At 45.2% G+C, this 17,460-nt stretch overlaps 1 protein-coding gene across 15 annotated transcripts in view; it reads right to left on the bottom strand.

The window, feature by feature from the left end:
- Nucleotides 1-17,460, bottom strand: part of LOC134564852 (ubiquitin-associated protein 2-like) — a 240,390-nt gene that overhangs the window by 170,261 nt on the left and 52,669 nt on the right. For all 15 annotated transcript variants that reach the window (XM_063424089.1, XM_063424082.1, XM_063424094.1 and 12 more), the window contains one exon: nucleotides 8,449-8,526. In XM_063424089.1, coding sequence (XP_063280159.1) covers nucleotides 8,449-8,526 — 78 coding nt within the window. The remainder of the gene's footprint in view (nucleotides 1-8,448; nucleotides 8,527-17,460) is intronic.

Below are 17,460 nucleotides of genomic sequence, written 5' to 3'. Positions count from 1 at the left end.
ATACTGTAGACATTTCTGGGGATAAAGCAGATTATTAGGAAATAAAATATCATCATAAAATCACCCCAAGCCAATTTCTACTAATATCCAAAGAAAGGTCGGCCATCCCTGAAATACTGAGAAATAAATTACACAGCTTTATACAACTCCCTGCAGATTTCATGGGTTTTGTCATGGTTTAAGAGCGGCACCCCCTAATTTGGTGCTGCACCACCACCACCACGCTCACTTCCCTCTCCCCTCCAGTGGGAGATATAAGAGGCAGAGATTATGGGTTGAGATAAGAACAATTTACTGGAAACAGCAACGAGATAAAACAAACAGTAACAGCAACAATAATAACAAAAGCATACAAAACCCCCACATTCACCAACCAACCTGGCGCTGTACAACCACCCAAGAAAATGAACAAAATAGCAGGGGGACCCTCTGTAAACCACCTTTTTCTTCCTGACGGTAAGCAACATCCCCTTCCTTCTTGGAGGTGAGAATTCCTTACTTCTGCCCCCCTGGCAGTGAAATGAGTGGTATAGAATAAAAACGTAGGAACACCCAGAGGCTCTAGGATCCATGCCCTCACAACAAATGCGGAAGAGTTCACTCTGTTCTCTCCAAAAACACAGGACATTATCCACCATCCACCCCTTGTTCTATATCATCTAGCTCATGTCCAGATCTTATACCTTCCAAATATATACATATGTATATATAAAAATATACACAAGCACACATATCATTTTCATTGTCAACGGCCATCCCTCCAAGATGTCTGTTGAGTTAATTTAGTCCATGACTGTGGGTTCTATCTGTCCTAGATGCCTTCCAGGGGAGGAGGGCTGGTGTGCTGTCAGCTGGCTGCTATATCAGGAGCTCATGACTGGTGTATCTAGATCAGTCCATCCTCATTATCCATGGTAGTTATGGCACAGTAGTAGTGTCATTTAGCACCTGATATTATACAATTCAACATTACAGACTGTTCTCACCCAAAATCAAATTCCGTTGAAGTACACATCCTATTTCCCCATCCTTCTATATTACCAACCAAGTGCACCCAGGTCCTTGAGCAAAAACAATCCCACAGATGTGTTTGCCTTTCCTTCAGGCAGGACTAATCTGAACTGTCTTCCCTAACACATTTCTCATATGCACCACAGGGACTTTATCCCCTTCTGTGGTACATTGAAGTTTTGATTGGGCAGGGCCAGCTCAACTGGTAGAGCCTCTAGTGTTAACTAACCAGGTGGCCTTTGCTAAATGTAGATCCCAATGTTTGAAGGTCTCACTCCCTCACTACTTTAAATGTGGTTTTTAACAGTCCATTGCACCGTTCAATTGTCCCAGAGGCTGGTGCATGATAGGGAATATGATACATGCACTCAATTCTGTGCTCTCCAGTTCAGGTGTCTATGAGGCTATTTCTGAAATGAGTCCCATTGTCCAACTCAATTCTTTTTAGGGTGCCATGTCACCACAGGATTTGCTTTTTCAAGGCCCAGGATGGTGTTCCGGACAATGACATGAGGCACAGAGTATGTCTCCAGCCATCCAGTGGTTGTTTCCACCATTGTCAGCACACAGTGCTGGCTTTGGTGGGTTTGTGGCAGTGTGATGTAATCAATCTGCCATGCCTCCCCATACTTATATTTTGACCATCATCCTCCACACCAGAGGCTTTACCCACTTGGCCTGCTTGACAATAGCACATGATTGACAGTTATGGATAATCTGGGATATAGTGTCCATGGTTAAGTCCACTCCTTGATAACAAGCCCATCTGTATGTTGCATCTTTTTCCTGATGACCTGATGCATCATGAGCCCATTGAGCCAGAAATAATTCACCCTTATGTCACCAGTCTAGATCCATCTGAGACACTTTAATCTTGGCAGCTTGATCTACCTCACCATTTTTCCACATGCACCCAAGAGTCACACTACTGAAGAACATTGCATGTACATGATGTACTTTTACAGTCAATTTCTCTACCTGAGCAGCCATGTCTTGCCATGATTCAGCAGCCCAGATGGCTTTCTCTCTGCACTGCCAATTGGTCTTTTTTCCATTGGTCCAGCCACCCCCACAAAGCATTTTCTACCATCCACAAGTCAGTGGGGAGGTGGAACGCTGGCCATTTCTCTCCTTTAGCGATATCCAAAGTCAATTGGACAGCTTTCAGCTCTGCAACATGACTTGATCAACCTTGGCCCTCAACAGCTTCTGCGACTCACCGTGTATGAATTCATAAGTCAGCTTTCCATGTTTGATGTATCCCTACGATACAGCAGAAACCATCAAGAAAAAGACCATATTGTTTTTAATTTCTAGTAGCTGACTATATGGTGGAGCCTCCTCAGCACACTACCTTTTCCTCTTCCTCTTCTGAAATTAGTCCAAAATTCTCACCTGCAGGCCAGTTTGTGATGACTTCCAAGATCCCTGGGTGACTGGGATTTTGAGCTTGCTGTGTGATCAACACAACCCACTTCACGTAACATCAGTGGCATGATGTGTGGAAGGGACTTTCCCTTTGAACATCCATCCCAGCACTGGCAGTCGGGGTGCCAGGAAGAGCTGTGTTTCAGTGCCAACCACTTCTGAAGCAGCTTGAACCCCTTCATAAGCTGCCAGTATCTCTTTTTCAGTTGGGGTGTAAAAGGCCTTGGATCCTTTGTATCCCTGACTCCAGAATCCCAGGGGTCATCCTTGGGTCTCCCCAGGTACTTTCTGCTAGAGGCTCCAGAAAGGACCATTCTCCTCAGCTATGGTGTAGAGCACATTTTTCACATCCTGTCCTGTCCTGACTGGCCCAAGGGCTACTACATGATCAATCTCCTGTTTAATTTGTTCAAAAGTTTGTTCTTGTTCAGGACCCCTGTTAGAGGTTGGGAAAAAAATAAAGGAAAAATCCTTTCTGTTATAAATACGTAGCAAATCCAATTAATAAAAATTAATTTTATTAATAGTTTACAAAAATAAAAATTGGAAACAAAATTTGTAAAATGAAAAAGCCACAAACAAAGTCAGTGTTGAGCCCGGGATTGGCACTGGGTGAACCCAGCCCCGGCCTCTATCGCACCAGAGCTCCCCTGTTCACAATTTCAGTCCCAGCAGGGTCAGTTTATATACAGTTTTGGCCAGACAGGGCATTGCTTCATACTTCTTTGTCCTTTTCGACTCCTTTTCCATATTCATGAAATTCTGTCCTCACTGCCTGATGGTTGATTGGATTTTCGAGAAGAGATGAATACTTGATTTAACTTCTGGGAATCTTGTATTGGGATGCACACCCCAGATGATGAAGTCTAGATCCCTATCGAGCAAAAATGGTCGGTCGTTGTCGAGTCCATCTCCAGAGTGGGCTTATCTCTTCCCGTAGCCACCCTCCTTTCTGTTGTAAATCATGGTCCTTGTCCAAGTTTTGGCAAGGGGGTTCACAATTCTTAATCCTTTTACTTTATTTCCACACCCGAGTGACTGCTACCATATTTCCCCTAAAACACGGCTGAATTTATACCATCGATACATCATATTACATGAACATGAATGCTTATACATTTATATTGCATGAACACGAATTACATCATATATTACACTTTCTCTCAGGGAATTTTTCTCCCATTTGTTGCCTAAGAGATGAGAACAATGATACTTAAGAGACAAAAGATGTGGCCAGGAGGGAGGAGGGGTGCAGTTGGCTGCAGTCTCTTAGCTGGGAAGTGAGCTTGGTAGCTGGGGAATTTTCTCTTGGGAAGTGCAGAGATACCGAGAGACTTGGCTGGGGGTCAGGGGTTGGGCTCAGCCCTAGCTCGCTTTTGGGATCAGAGGAGGGGCAGTTTGTGGTTTTGGTGCCGGACTGTTGCTGCCCAGAGGATTTGCTGACACTGTGGAGTTTTGTCCTTCACTGCTTCTCCTTACTGTGGGTGAGCCTTTGCTTGCAAGAGCGGTCATTGAACTAAGCCTTTTCAACACTGGACCTCACTGGGAGGGACCTTTACCATCTACTTAGGTGCCTCAAAGCAAATCTGGGACCTCGACCCCCTCCCCCTCTCCAGAGGGAGCATCTCCTGGCTGTTTGCAGCAGCTGCTTGTGGGAGCCCAGCTGCCACTGCTCAACCCCACTGTTTTCTGACACTGTTTCAGGTTTTTGCTGCACTTTGTTTGCCACCCCAGGTGTGCTTGCCTCTACTGCTCCAGCCTACTGCTCCGAGGTTCCTGCTACAGTCCATTTCGTCACCCAGAGTGACACTGAGACCGGCTGCTCCCCATGAGTTTGCAAAGGGAGCCCCTTTTCTCTCTCTCCCGCCATCTGAGGCGCCATTAACCATGTGGAAAGAGGCCACTGAGCTCAAGCCACAGCACCCCCTGCAGCCACAGGGGAATCATTGCACCGGCCCTGCCTGGCCAGGAGCCAAGAGCATCCCTGCAAGCTGTGACCATAATTACACCAAAGGAGAAAAGGCTTGGTGGCCAAGAGAAGGCTGTTATTGGCTTTCTGGGTGTTTTTGTTTGTTGTTGCTGCTGTTATTGTTGTTTGTTTGCCTTGGTATATATATTCTAGTAAAGAACTGTTATTCCTTTTCCCATATCTTTGCCTGAAAGTGTCATAATTCCAAAGTTATAATAATTCAGAGGGAAAGGGGTCATATTTTACATCCCAAGGGAGATTCCCATCTTCCTTAGCAGATACCTGTCTTTTAAACCAAGACAACTCCACTTGAAACCCTTTTTCTTCCCTCACACATGATAAAGAGGGTTTACAATCTGACTAATCTGGAATATGCATCCTCCAAAAACCCACAGTGTCTAGGAAAGCTTCTGTGTTCTTCTTTCTGGTTGGTGGGGACATAGCTGCTATTTTGTTGACCATGTCTATTGCCAGAGTCAGGTAGTCATCTGAAGCACTGTTCGTTCTCCTTCTTTCCTTGACATCACTGCCAGTGAGATGGCATACGATGACGGCATACTCCATAGGCACTTCTGCCACATGAATTGTGTACACTGGACCTCATCTGGATTTACAGGAGACTGCTCATTATTTGAATCCCTATAGAGTACCTCCAGCACAGCTAATTATTTCAGCTACTGGATACCTTGCTCCACGGCATTTCACCTGCTTGAGTGCACTATTAGAACATTTTTGAGAGAATACCTTTCCATCACTCTTGACAGGAGTCACCTCTAGAGGCTGAGAGTTTCTGTCTTCCTAATTTTCTGGTCAATGCACACATTCCAGGACAGGGATCACAGTTGCTTGGCTACCATCTAGTTTCATATCATAGGCCACCATACCCCAGCATCAGAGCAGCCAGATCACCATGGGCTCACCCAACTGGCAGCTGGAATCTTGTCACATATCTTGCAGCTCACCCAGGGATAGGGATTGGGTGATTATCTCTGGCCCTGCATCTTCCTCCTGTTCTGAGGGCCCTGCTTCGTCTTCAGCGCTCACTAAGCAAAATGATTTGGTCTTGGACTTTTTTTTCTGTATAGGTATGACTGCAACCAGCATGGGTTGTTACTCTGGTTCAGCTGCAGTTTGAGTGGCCACAGTGTCAGTTGCTCTGCTTTCTTCCTCCTCCCCCTGAGGGTGCTGTCTAGTGACAAGTGGTGTCCAATAAATAGTAGCCAGGGCCCTGCACACTGCAACAAGTTGCTCCTCTGTGGAGCGGTCACAGCATTGTCCTTGCAAATTTTCTGTCACTTTAACAAGGTCCTATACTTGTTCAGGAGTGAACTTCCAAACCAGTGGAGCAGAGAATTTCCCCCCAAACTGGCTCATTTTCTCCCACATTCCATGCCACTCATGACTATCCATCTGCCCTTGTGGCAGATCTCTGAATAACCTCCCTAGATATCTCTTTCTTGACTGAACATGGTGTGCACTGCACTGAGGAGACCTGGCAGACTTAGCAACAAGAAGAAACTTTCCTTAACATCCAAAGGAAATTCAAAATTCTCAAAAGTGGATATAACAGGCCTGAAGGAGGAAAAGGGAGTAAAAAGCTGGGGAAAATCATCCTTCCTTGTTTCCCCCACAGCCTGCGTTTGATTATTAATGAATTTCCAGAGGTTGCACCCAAGGCCATGGCAGGAGAGCAGCACTCAAGACACATCCCTAATGACCCTCATTGCCCTTGATGTTATCATATCATAAACTGATATCACATAGTACAGTAACAAAGCAATCCTGATCCCTATCCCTGCTCTGAAAAAGAGCACTGTGATGGGCACATAGTGCATATACAGAAACACATACAGGGTTAGGTACCACAACCATGTGAACAGACCAAGCAACATTGTGCCCAGTGGCTCCATACCTAATACAACAAATTCTCAGAACAAAATTGCTTCCCACCGAGTCTGGGCAACTCTGTTATCTCAACCCTTCATGCCTCACACTGGGTGCCAATTAAAGTCTGTTTAGGAGCAGCACTCCTTAATTTAGAGTGTGTCCCATTCTCCCTCCCCCCCCCCCCCGCTCCTCCCCTTCAGTGGGAGATAAGAATGGCAGAGATAAAGGGTTGAGATAAAACTATTTAATGGAAAATACAATGAGATAAGAAAATGAACAGTAACAGCAACAATACTAATAACAAAAGTGTACAAAAAGAGGGTGATTTTCATGCAAAAAAACCCAAAAAATACCCACATTCATCAACCAACTCGCACTGCGCAACTCCCAAGACAATGAACAGAATGGTGGGGGGACACTCCATGTGCCATCTTTTTCTTCCTGACCATAAACCATGCCCCCCCTCCTTCTCAGAAGTGAGAATCCCTTACTTACACCCCCTGGCAGTCATGAGTAGTGTAGAATAACAACCTAGGCATGCTCAGATGGCTCCAGGCTCTTCTCCCTCATGGCTACTGCAAAAAGAAATAACTATCCTGGCCAAAAACCACAAGAGGTTTGCATTAAAATTTAATTAGATATTTCCTGCCACAGAATACACATGCTTAAAATATAGTAATACTGAAGTCAACCAGCTTTTCCCAGATAGCTGAAAACATTTCATTAAGATACTTTTCTCACATGAATGCACAGTCTAAAATACTTGGTAGAGAGATACAGTAATACTTTGTACACTAAGCCAGTGAATGAAAACTGGTTGAAGTTGTTCCTATTTCTTCAGTCAGATAGGTCAGTGTTTTGGCTTATGACATGATATTCACCTAGAGAGCTACAGCATTGACAACAAAAGCAATGTATTGTTCATAAGGTTACAAAGCAAAAAACAGACAGCATTTAAAGTTAACCTCTAAGCTTCAGCCAACAATTTTAAAAACTCCTCCCTTTATATTTATAATTTGAGTATAAAGGATTATTTTATAAAACAATTAACTGAAATACTTTCATTCCATCTATTAACAGTGCTAACATACCAAAAAACTGTAGCTGTGAACTATACCACATCCTCCCCTGCAAGGCTACCTCTCTACACACACCATTAGGTATTTGCTGATTCACAGGTACAACTGAGTCATTTTTGCAATCCTTCAGAAGCTATGTCGTTGCAGGTTTCCATTCCTTCAAGATGCAGATCTGGAGACAATAAAGTTGGAAGTGTCTGTCTTTGAATGCGTCATTACTTAATATTTCAAAGAAGAGAGCCTTTTGAAGGCAGAATTTTTCGTCAATCAGACATTACTTAAGTACATTAGCTCTGCTATGCACTTTGACAATTTAACTCATTTAATACCCACTTCCTCACACAATCTGCACTGTACCCAAGTTACTCATTTTCATTCCTCCTGCTCTTAGAAGAAACAAGCTTCTTTCCACTTCAACCCATGAAAATCAAACCAACTACACATCCCTTGATTCCACATCAAATCCATTATCAACAGCTTTCCTATATCTTCTACAAGATAAGATTGTTGTACCTAAGACTCTGCAGCATTCTTTTTCCACAGTTCTTCTCAAGTCCTCTATGCTGAATTCCTTCTCTTACCAAAAAGCCTCTAAGGTGGGTTGTACTTTCTCTGATTGGCTACGAAAAACAGTAGGCAAGCCTGACAACCAGATCTACCCCAAAGAAACAGCACAAGTATACATCAAATCCTTCCCTGAGAGCCATACAGATGGAATCTTGAGCTCTCCTGCTGCCAAGGTACATCCTGCAGAGCCCAGCATACTCCCAGTCTGAAAAAGCTGACATAAGTCAATCTGGGACAACAGCTCTCCATAGCCAGAGCACACAAGCCTGCTACACAGGAAATTACCATAGAAGTCATCTGTCAATATTTTCAAGTTGTTCTGAGACCAAGACAAAACAAGGGGCAATGGAGAAGAACGTACCTAGATTAAAGGTGGATGAAATGCTTATGGAATCAAAGTATAACCAACAAATGCTTAAAAAGAAGTGTTTAAAGAAACAAATGGCAGAGTTCGATTTCAGGGTATGAATCATTGGTGTCAGTCCTGCACAAATACTACCATCTCACCTCTCCCACGGCCACGTTTCCCACGGTCTGAAGGCCTGTCTCCTTGATTGTTGTCCACTCCATTCTCTTCAGTTCTGACTGTGGAGAGAGGACAGCTTAAGAGACTCACGCATGAGACAGTATAGCCATCTGCTTAATCTAAACCTCAAAAAAGAGCAAGATTTTAAAGTGGGCTGGTTAACATGTCAGTAATCCCTCTTCTTTGGCAGCATAGCTGCAAGCAAGTTATGTTTACTTTGTACTAGACCATTAGGAAGCAAAATATCTAAGAGGAAAATGCCCTTCAGGAGACACTTCTGTTGGGTTGGGGTTTGGGGGGAGGGGAGAAAGGCAGTATTTTGCAGCCTACACTATTAACTATGGCCTCACATCTTTAACGAGGTAGGAAATAAAGCTGCCTCATACTATGCTTCCTCAATATCAGGCTGTGTGGCAACAGTGAAAGAATAAGGGACAACCAAGAACACCAGTGCTTTTGTCCGCCCATACCATATACCTGTACAACGAGGGAAACTTAAAAAAACTCTGTATTTAAATCAGAAGGACAACCTGAAGACAGTGAGGCATTAGAAAAGGACTAGGCACTGCACCTTAACTATTTCACAGAAAAATCCTGAGGAAGTACTCCAAAACGATGGCTGGCTCTTTAAAGGAAGGAGAGAGAAAAAAAAAAGACTGACCACTTAAAACACTGTTGAGGTTTTGTATGGCACAACTTTTCCTAATGGCAGCGACAAAACCAATAATGCTTGCACTGGGAGAAGATATCAAGATTTGGTAAAAACTTAAAAAAAAATCTTTAATTCCAGTTTACAAAAAGAGACAAGCTGTTGCTATGGTTTTCGGACGGCACAGAAATAACAACATGACTCTCCATGATGGTAAAGATGAGAGCAAACTTTATTCTTCTAAATTCTACTTTTATAGAGTAGTTCGGTACAAAGAACATGATTGGTTATTCAGCGTCTACACTCTTTTGTAAATATTTCTTTCCAGTAAACATGTTGGAAAAACACCACCTGTGGATGGTTTCTCACTTCCCAAGGTTTGTTTGAATTCCTCCTTTAGATTTCTCAGGCTAACATGAGAAAGTTGCTCACTTGCCTTTCACACAGACACTAGCAGAGCCTGAAGCCTAAATTCAGACCAATGTCAGGCCCACATCTCCCCCTTTTAGTTTTTGCTGAGGGCGGCGTCTGTGTCTGTGTCTTCTCCTGCAGGGCCCTTGCAAGAGAAAAAAAGACAAACATGACACCAGAAGTCCCATTAGTAATCAACCAATTACTAAACAGAACTTTCATTGGGCACCAACTTAAATGGTCAGGGAAGTTCTGTGGCATTTGGTGTTGACCCTTCATAACCATGTCCATGCACCAGCGTCAAGCTTAGCTATTTACTAATTCTAATACAGAAAAAAACAAAACATCATTAGCCTGCTCAAAAATGGCAGTCTAATTTGTCAAGATCCATCACTCTAGGAATCATCCTTTCAGATAACAAGGGCTTTTTCTGCCTTTTAGCAAAGGACAGTGGTCCTTGCATTACACCTGCAACCGCAAACTGATTTAATTTTCCAATTATTTGGACAACCTGAGTTGACACTTTTTTTTTTTTTTTTTTTTTTTTTAAATGCAAAAATGCATGCGATGTTTGAAAGGGCAGAGACCCATTGCAGGATGTGCAGTATTGGACGACCATCGTTCACTCAATTGGCCCATGATATCTGTAGGATGTCACCTAGAAAGAAAGAATAAGAATAATAAAATTAATAAAAATATCAATAAAAAGATATCTGACTCCAAAAAAAATCTACATGATCCCAAAGACCAGAAAGGCAAAAACCACAAAGTGAAATAACAGCCCTTAATAACTACAAAACATACACCGAAGGCACGTGAACTATTACCTAAAATACAACTACATCTATGTAGGAAACTTAAATGAAACAACATCTACTATAAAATTAAAACACATGAAAAGAAAAAGTCCATTGAGACAAGATGTTGATCCTTAGCATCACTGGATGTCTTCTTGAAGCCTGGAGCAGGGAGTGACTCGAGGATGATCGATGAAAACAGGACCATGCTGCTGACACAGGACTTCTGTTGTCTCCCTACCTTCCAACCACATGGTCATGTTTGCAGTCTATATGACAGCCACTAAGGCTATGCAATGTCCCTTTTCACTCCTCAAAGGTGATGGGTAACACGACTGCTGAACCTGCTAATGATAAAACACAGGCACATCTTCTCCTTAAGTTAACAAACTTGTCAGGCTCCATTGTCTAAATTCAACATCCAGGTTTCATATTTACTCTTTCTTCAGGTTCATAACATAAATGTTACATTGTTGCAAGTTATCTTTTTAATAATAATTTTGATCAGCCCAGAAACTGCAAAAGCTGAAGTGCTTCTTTACCAGTGAGATCCTGTTCATCCTTCCCGGGCAGGAATTCCAGGTTCACCTCAAAGATCAATTCAGCTATTATATTTAAAGGTCAAATTATTGAGTCAAATAACTCATGTAATTTCTTGCTAAAACATCTGGGCAAATAGGCAATTCCCATCCAGAGAGAGCCAAGGCATGGCCAGTGCCCAGCTCTAACTGCAGAGGAATCCCTTACACCAATTTTAAAAACAAGCTTCTTAAAAATCTTATAATAAGAAACTAATATGGTAATTGACACCTCCTAAATTTGTCAGGGTAGAGATGCTCTGAGCTCAGCAGGCTCTTGAGATGGTCTGTGACCAGGATTGGAACTGCATCCCAAACCGTCAGGACAGAGGAGGCATTCTTACAAACTCAGATAACCTTGTCTGGAAATCTGAAAATATTTAGAAAATCATGAATGCAAAACTAGCATGGACAGCTAGAAAATGGAAAAATTCTTGGGTGACACGTGTCTTACAGGCAATTATAAACAAATAGCAAAGTACATGAGAAGAAGAAGCAGAAGCAGCAGCAGTAGCAGCCGGCTGTAGAACTGTGATAACTTTATCATATCAGTGAATTCACATCAAATATCTTAAAACTGAGATAACACTTAAAACATAACTGATGGTTATACTGTAGAATTATTAATGATACTTGTGTTATCTGCGAAAGGCAACAAAGGTTGCTTATTTGTTTTTTGTATTTCTTGTCATTTTTCTTCTATTATGAACAGGCATTTAAGGCTCCAATTCTGTTCACAGAGACACCTTGAGAAGAAATGTTTTGAGGCAGGGGGGGAGGGAAAAAAAACCCAAACAAAAATCAACTGTCCCTCTAAAAGGAAAAGCTTCTGCTCACCTCAAAAGCGGCGAAGCTATTTGGCCCTCCCTGAGTGGGGCTTTGGGGGCTCAAGAGCCCCAGGGCCACCCCGCGGAGCTGGGGGAAATCCAAACAAACGTGGCCCCCATTTCTATGTAAAAAAAAATTCAAGCGAAGCAACTCCCACAGCATTATCCGCTGTCTAGAGGAACGGCAAGTTCCTCGTGCCCTATTCGCAGTCAGCCGCTCGGCCCGCAGGGAAGGAGTGGGGGAGCGAACCCCGCCGCTCATGGCGGGGGGAAGGGGGAAAAGGAGCGAGGAGACCGCTCCTCCGTTCCTATGACGACTTGCTGTGCAAATTCACGCGGGAAGGAAATGAAAACAGCGATGAAGTGTGTGCCGGCGGGGCAGTGGCCGCTGGCCCCTGTTCTCATCGCTACTGCACACGGCGGGAGAAAACCTCCGCCGGGGGGGAAACGGGGAGGGGACAACGGAGCGGTGCTCGGCGGAGCTCAGCCCGCCGCCGCCCTGCCGCCGCCTGTCTCAAGCGGAGAGCCGGTGGCCCCCCTCACGGCCCTGGGGGGAAGGGGGGAAAACCGAGTACGGAAAAACGAGAGAGAGAGAGATTTTGCAGCCGCTGCAGCGCCCTGGAGCAGGGCGGGAGAAAAACCGAGCGAGAGAGAGAGAAGGCAGGGAGATTGCATCCGTGCTGCCATGCCTGTCTCACCGCACCCCCCCACCCCCGCACAAGGGAAAGAACAAAGTTAAAACACAAAGAAAGACAAGCCCAAAACTCAACCAGGCAATCATAAAAACAAGCACAGGTAACGTTACAAGCATAAAACACTCATAAAGTGAAATTTTCGCCCTGAACACACTGAAGGATACAGAGGGATCATAGGTTTTCGATCCCGGTCCCGTCCGCAGGCCAGATGCTGGGCCACGCCGACGAGGAAAGGATCGTTGTGTCACACTCCGGGTCGGAATCTGACCAGCTGTATCTTGGACGGGCTAGCATCTTTTAAAGTCACGGTACAGACTAGTCGCAGTGGATGATAGCGCAGGAACCACTGCCAGCCATCCGTGGTATGAAGAAAGGAGAAGGAAAAGCCAAGGAAGCGCCGTCTCTGCCGGCCGGGAGAGGCTTACAGACGCTCGCTTTGATCTCGGCCAGACAGAACCGAAAGAGGTCGGGGGAGCGCTGGGCAAGCTGTCGGCAGCGAAGAATTCCAGCTGCTCTTGTCAGGAAAGGCACAAGCTGTCCTTTCTCAGGAGAGGGGTTCCCCAGGTTTTTCTGGAACCTCTGCCCGGCTGTCTTTTCTAGAAATTAAAGTCCAGCTGTGCTGGGTGCCGTCCGACCTGCTGTCTTTTGGCAGGATTGATCTTTTTCCATGGTCAGCAGGACCAGCATTCTTTAGAAAAAACGTGGAGATACTTCGCTTACCTCTCTGAGGAGGCAGGTAGAATTTTCAAGCTTTGCTGCATGAATCAGTCCTGGCTGTGCTGAACTTCTTCGAAAACGTCAGGTCACCAGATGTTGCTATGGTTTTCGGACGGCACAGAAATAACAACATGACTCTCCATGATGGTAAAGATGAGAGCAAACTTTATTCTTCTAAATTCTACTTTTATAGAGTAGTTCGGTACAAAGAACATGATTGGTTATTCAGCGTCTACACTCTTTTGTAAATATTTCTTTCCAGTAAACATGTTGGAAAAACACCACCTGTGGATGGTTTCTCACTTCCCAAGGTTTGTTTGAATTCCTCCTTTAGATTTCTCAGGCTAACATGAGAAAGTTGCTCACTTGCCTTTCACACAGACACTAGCAGAGCCTGAAGCCTAAATTCAGACCAATGTCAGGCCCACAACAAGCAGCATCTGGATGTCAAAAATTTTGCACTTCACTTTCACTTAGATTGATGTGATTTCAATTTTTCTAAGCATAGCTGTGTCTTGGTTTGGAAAGACCAAAGCTGGGAAAGTCGGAGCTTCCCTTAGAATGTAGACCCCCTCCCTCCAAATTATTATACTTTTGAAATTAAGAGGCTTTCAGGCAAAGATATGGGAATAGGAATAATAGTTCTTTACTAGGAATATCAAAAATAAAAATGTAGTAGTACAAAAAAGCAAACAAACAAAAAAAAGAAAACACTGACATAGTCAGAATACAACCTGACACCCTGTTGGTCCGGGTGTTGGTAGCAGTCCAATTAAGTCCTCCTGGAGTGACAGATGTGGTTCTGTTGGAGCAGAGATGATCCTGTAGAAGGGTGTAGTTTTCCTCTAAAGATCCAGTGGTGGTGAGATGGGTCCGGTCTTCCTCTGGGAATCCAGGGGAAACAGGCTGTCCTGGTGTTCTGAATCTCAGATTTTATCCAGGTAGGAATGCTTGGCTCCTCCCACTGGGTGGAGCATCTCACAATGGGATGATGTAATTTTATCAGTCATGCAGTGAGCCTTAATGGCCCATTAACAGAAGCTATCCCCCTGGAGGGAGGATGGGTTGTGGAAGAGATAAAGAACACTGCCCCAGCTGGTTTTAACACCTGGCCCATTAACAGAAGACACCCGCCCCCTCCCCTCCAGAGTTATGAGGAATGGGTCATAGAACAGATAAAGAAAAAGGCCACCCAAACCGGTTTCAACAGATGGCAGTAGAATACATACTTTTGGTTAGATCTTGCATTGCAACCCAAGACATTATCCACCCTTTATTCTATTATCATCTGCATCATACCCAAATCAATATACTCATATATATATTTATATATATTCACAAATAAACCTTACACACAATTCTTCCTTAAGATTAGGTTTCCCTGTGGTACACAACCGGATTTTCCATCTTTCTGCATTACCCACCAAGTGTAACCAAGTCCTTGAGCAATAAAAATCCCACAGATGGATTCCCCTTTGCCTAAAGTGAAGCTAATCCAAATAGTCTTTCCTAAAATACCTTTCCTGTGTACTACAGGGACTTTATCTCCATTCAGTGTGTGTGAAAGTTCAGACTGGGCGGGACCAGCTCGACTGATGGAGCCTCAAGTGTTGACCATCCAGGTGGCCTTTGCTAAGTTCATTTCCCAATTTTTGAAGATCCTCTCACCAAGTGCCTTCAGGGTAGTCTTAAGCAGTCAGTTGCACCTTTAAACTTTCCCAGCAGCTGGTGCATGATAAGGGATATGATATATCCATTCAATACCATGTTCTCTGGCCCAGGTATTTATAAGGTCGTTCTTGAAATGGGTCCCATTGTCTGACTCAGTTCTCTCAGGGGTGCCATGTCTCCACAGGACTTGCTTTTCAAGGTGAAAGATGGTGTACTGAGCAGTAGCGTGAGGCACAGGGTAGGTCTCCAATCATCCAGTGGTAGATTCCACCATGGTCAGCACGTAGCACTCATCTTGGCATGTCTGGGGCAGTGTAATACAATCTGCCAGGCCTCTCCATACTTATATTTGGACCACTGCCTGCCATACCATAGGGGCTTCACCTGCTTGGCCTGCTTGATTGCAGCACACATCTCACAGTCATGGATAACCTGAGGAATGCTGTCCATGGTTAGATCCACCCCTTGGTCTTGTGCCCACTTATAGGTGGCATCTGTACCCTGATGACCTGAGGCATCATGGGCCCATCGAGCTAGGAACAACTCTCTCTTATGTGGCCAATCTAAATCTATCTTTGACACTTCTATCTTTGCAGCCTGATCTACCTGTTCATTGTTTCGGTGCTCCTCATTAATTCTACTCTTGGGGACATAGGCATCTACATGGCGGACTTTCACAGGTAGCTTCTCTACCTGGGTGGCAATGTCTTTCCACTCAGCAGCAGCCCAGATTGGTTTTCCCCTACACTGCAAGTTAGCCTTTTTCCACCTTTCCAGACAGCCCCACAGAGCATTGGCTACTATCTAAGAATCGGTATAAGGGTATAGGTTTAGCCACTTCTCTCTTTCAGCAATGTCCACGGCCAACTGAACGGCTTTGAGTTCAGCAAGTTGACTCGATCCACCTTCTCCTTCAGTAGCTTGTGCGACCTGTCATGTGGGGCTCTGTGGATACTGACAATGGTCTGAATTGTAGGCATCAGGCAGCCACAGTGTCTGTGTGAAATCATTCATATAATACCTTCACACAGGCCTGATAAAGTGGCCTGGGAAATCTTAAGGAGGAATCCAAACAATCCTTGGGAAGTGAAAAACCATCAGCAGGTGGTATTTTTCCAACATGTTTACTGGCAAGGATGTTTACAAAGAGGTGTAGGCTCTGAATGACCAGTCATATTCATTGTACCGAAGTACTGTATAAAAGGAAGATTTAGAAGAATAAAGATTGCTCTCATTTTGCTCTATGCTGAGAGTCAATGTCGTTACTCCCATGCCGTCCATACTCAGTAGTGACATCTGGTGGACTCCCTGACGAATTGACGAAGTCTACACAGCTGAGACTGATCATTGCAGCATAGATTGCAAAATAGCCACCTGCTTCCTCTGAGAGGTAAGCGGAATATCCCCCGCACTTTCCTGAAGAAGGCTGATCCTAGTGATCACGAGGAAGATTGACCCTGCAAAATAGAGCAGGTCAGACGGCACGCAGTGAAGCCAGTCTGATTCCTAGAAGAGACCACTGCGACTGCTAGGCACTGGTATCGCAGGCAGCCGGGCAACGGTTCCACAAACTGGGGAACTGTACCTCTCTCTAGAGGACAGCTTGTACCTTCACTGACAGGGCAGCTAAATTCTCCGCTGCCAACAACTTCTTTGCTCGCCCCCCCCCCCCCCCCTCCACTTTTCCATTTCCATTTGTGGGATCAAAGTGAGCATCTGGAAGCCACCCTCCTGGTCAGTGGAGACAGCACTGCCTTGGCTCCTCCTCCTCCTTTCTTCACATCGTGGATAGCTATGCAGTGGTTCCTGCTTCATCAGCCACCGCGAATGGTCCATACCGTGAGTCTAAAAGACGCCAGCCTGCCCCAGATACAGATGGTCGGATTTCCGGACCCCGAGTGTGACAAAACAACTCTTTCTTTCTCTGCGTGGCCCAGCACCTGGCCTTTGGCTGTGGGACTGGACATCACAGGAACAAGAGGCAGAATCCTGACTTTTGTAAGCCCAGAATCTGTCCTGGTTACAAACACAGAAGGACAGAAAGTGGCAGTCCGGCCCCGAGTTGCAGAGGTTCCACTCAATATGTGGGGCAGGGATCTGTTGGCAGCCTGGGGAACTGCAGACAGGCTGCAGACCGCGAGAAGGCTGCTGGCCTGGGAGGGGGTTGGTGGGGACCGGGATCAAAACTCCTAATCCCCAGCACCTGTTTTCCATGTAGGACTGTCCCATGTCATTCCTAGGGCTTGGCTTTTTAGTGGTTTAACTTTCTTTTTCCCTCTGCGGGAGTGGGGGTGGGGTGAGATGGAAATGCAGCCCTGAGAGGCTGTGGCAGGACCAATCCGGTCTCTCCGTGCCCAGCCCTTCATTTTCCTTGTGACGGTGATCAGACCCCCCTTTTCTGTTTTCCCTCCCGCCTTTTCCCCCCCTGCTCCCACAGTTGCACGGGCGTGATGAGAGCAGGAAGACCCGTGCCTGACAGGAAGTCTGGCAGCCAGCGCTGCACGGGTGGGTTTGGCCCTCGCCTTCCATCCTGGCTACCCAGCGGGCGGGGGGTACCGCGGGCCGGCGGTGCTGCTGGCTCCTCTGGCACCGGCAGCAGCCGCGGTCTCTCTGTCTCTCTGTGCTCGGGTTCCCCCACACACCCCGCA

Source organism: Prinia subflava (genome assembly GCF_021018805.1).
Source record: "Prinia subflava isolate CZ2003 ecotype Zambia chromosome W unlocalized genomic scaffold, Cam_Psub_1.2 scaffold_22_NEW, whole genome shotgun sequence".
In the NCBI taxonomy this organism is placed as follows: domain Eukaryota; kingdom Metazoa; phylum Chordata; class Aves; order Passeriformes; family Cisticolidae; genus Prinia; species Prinia subflava.
The sequence above is the reverse complement of the archived record's forward strand: the minus strand, read 5'-3'. Positions and strand labels throughout refer to the sequence as shown.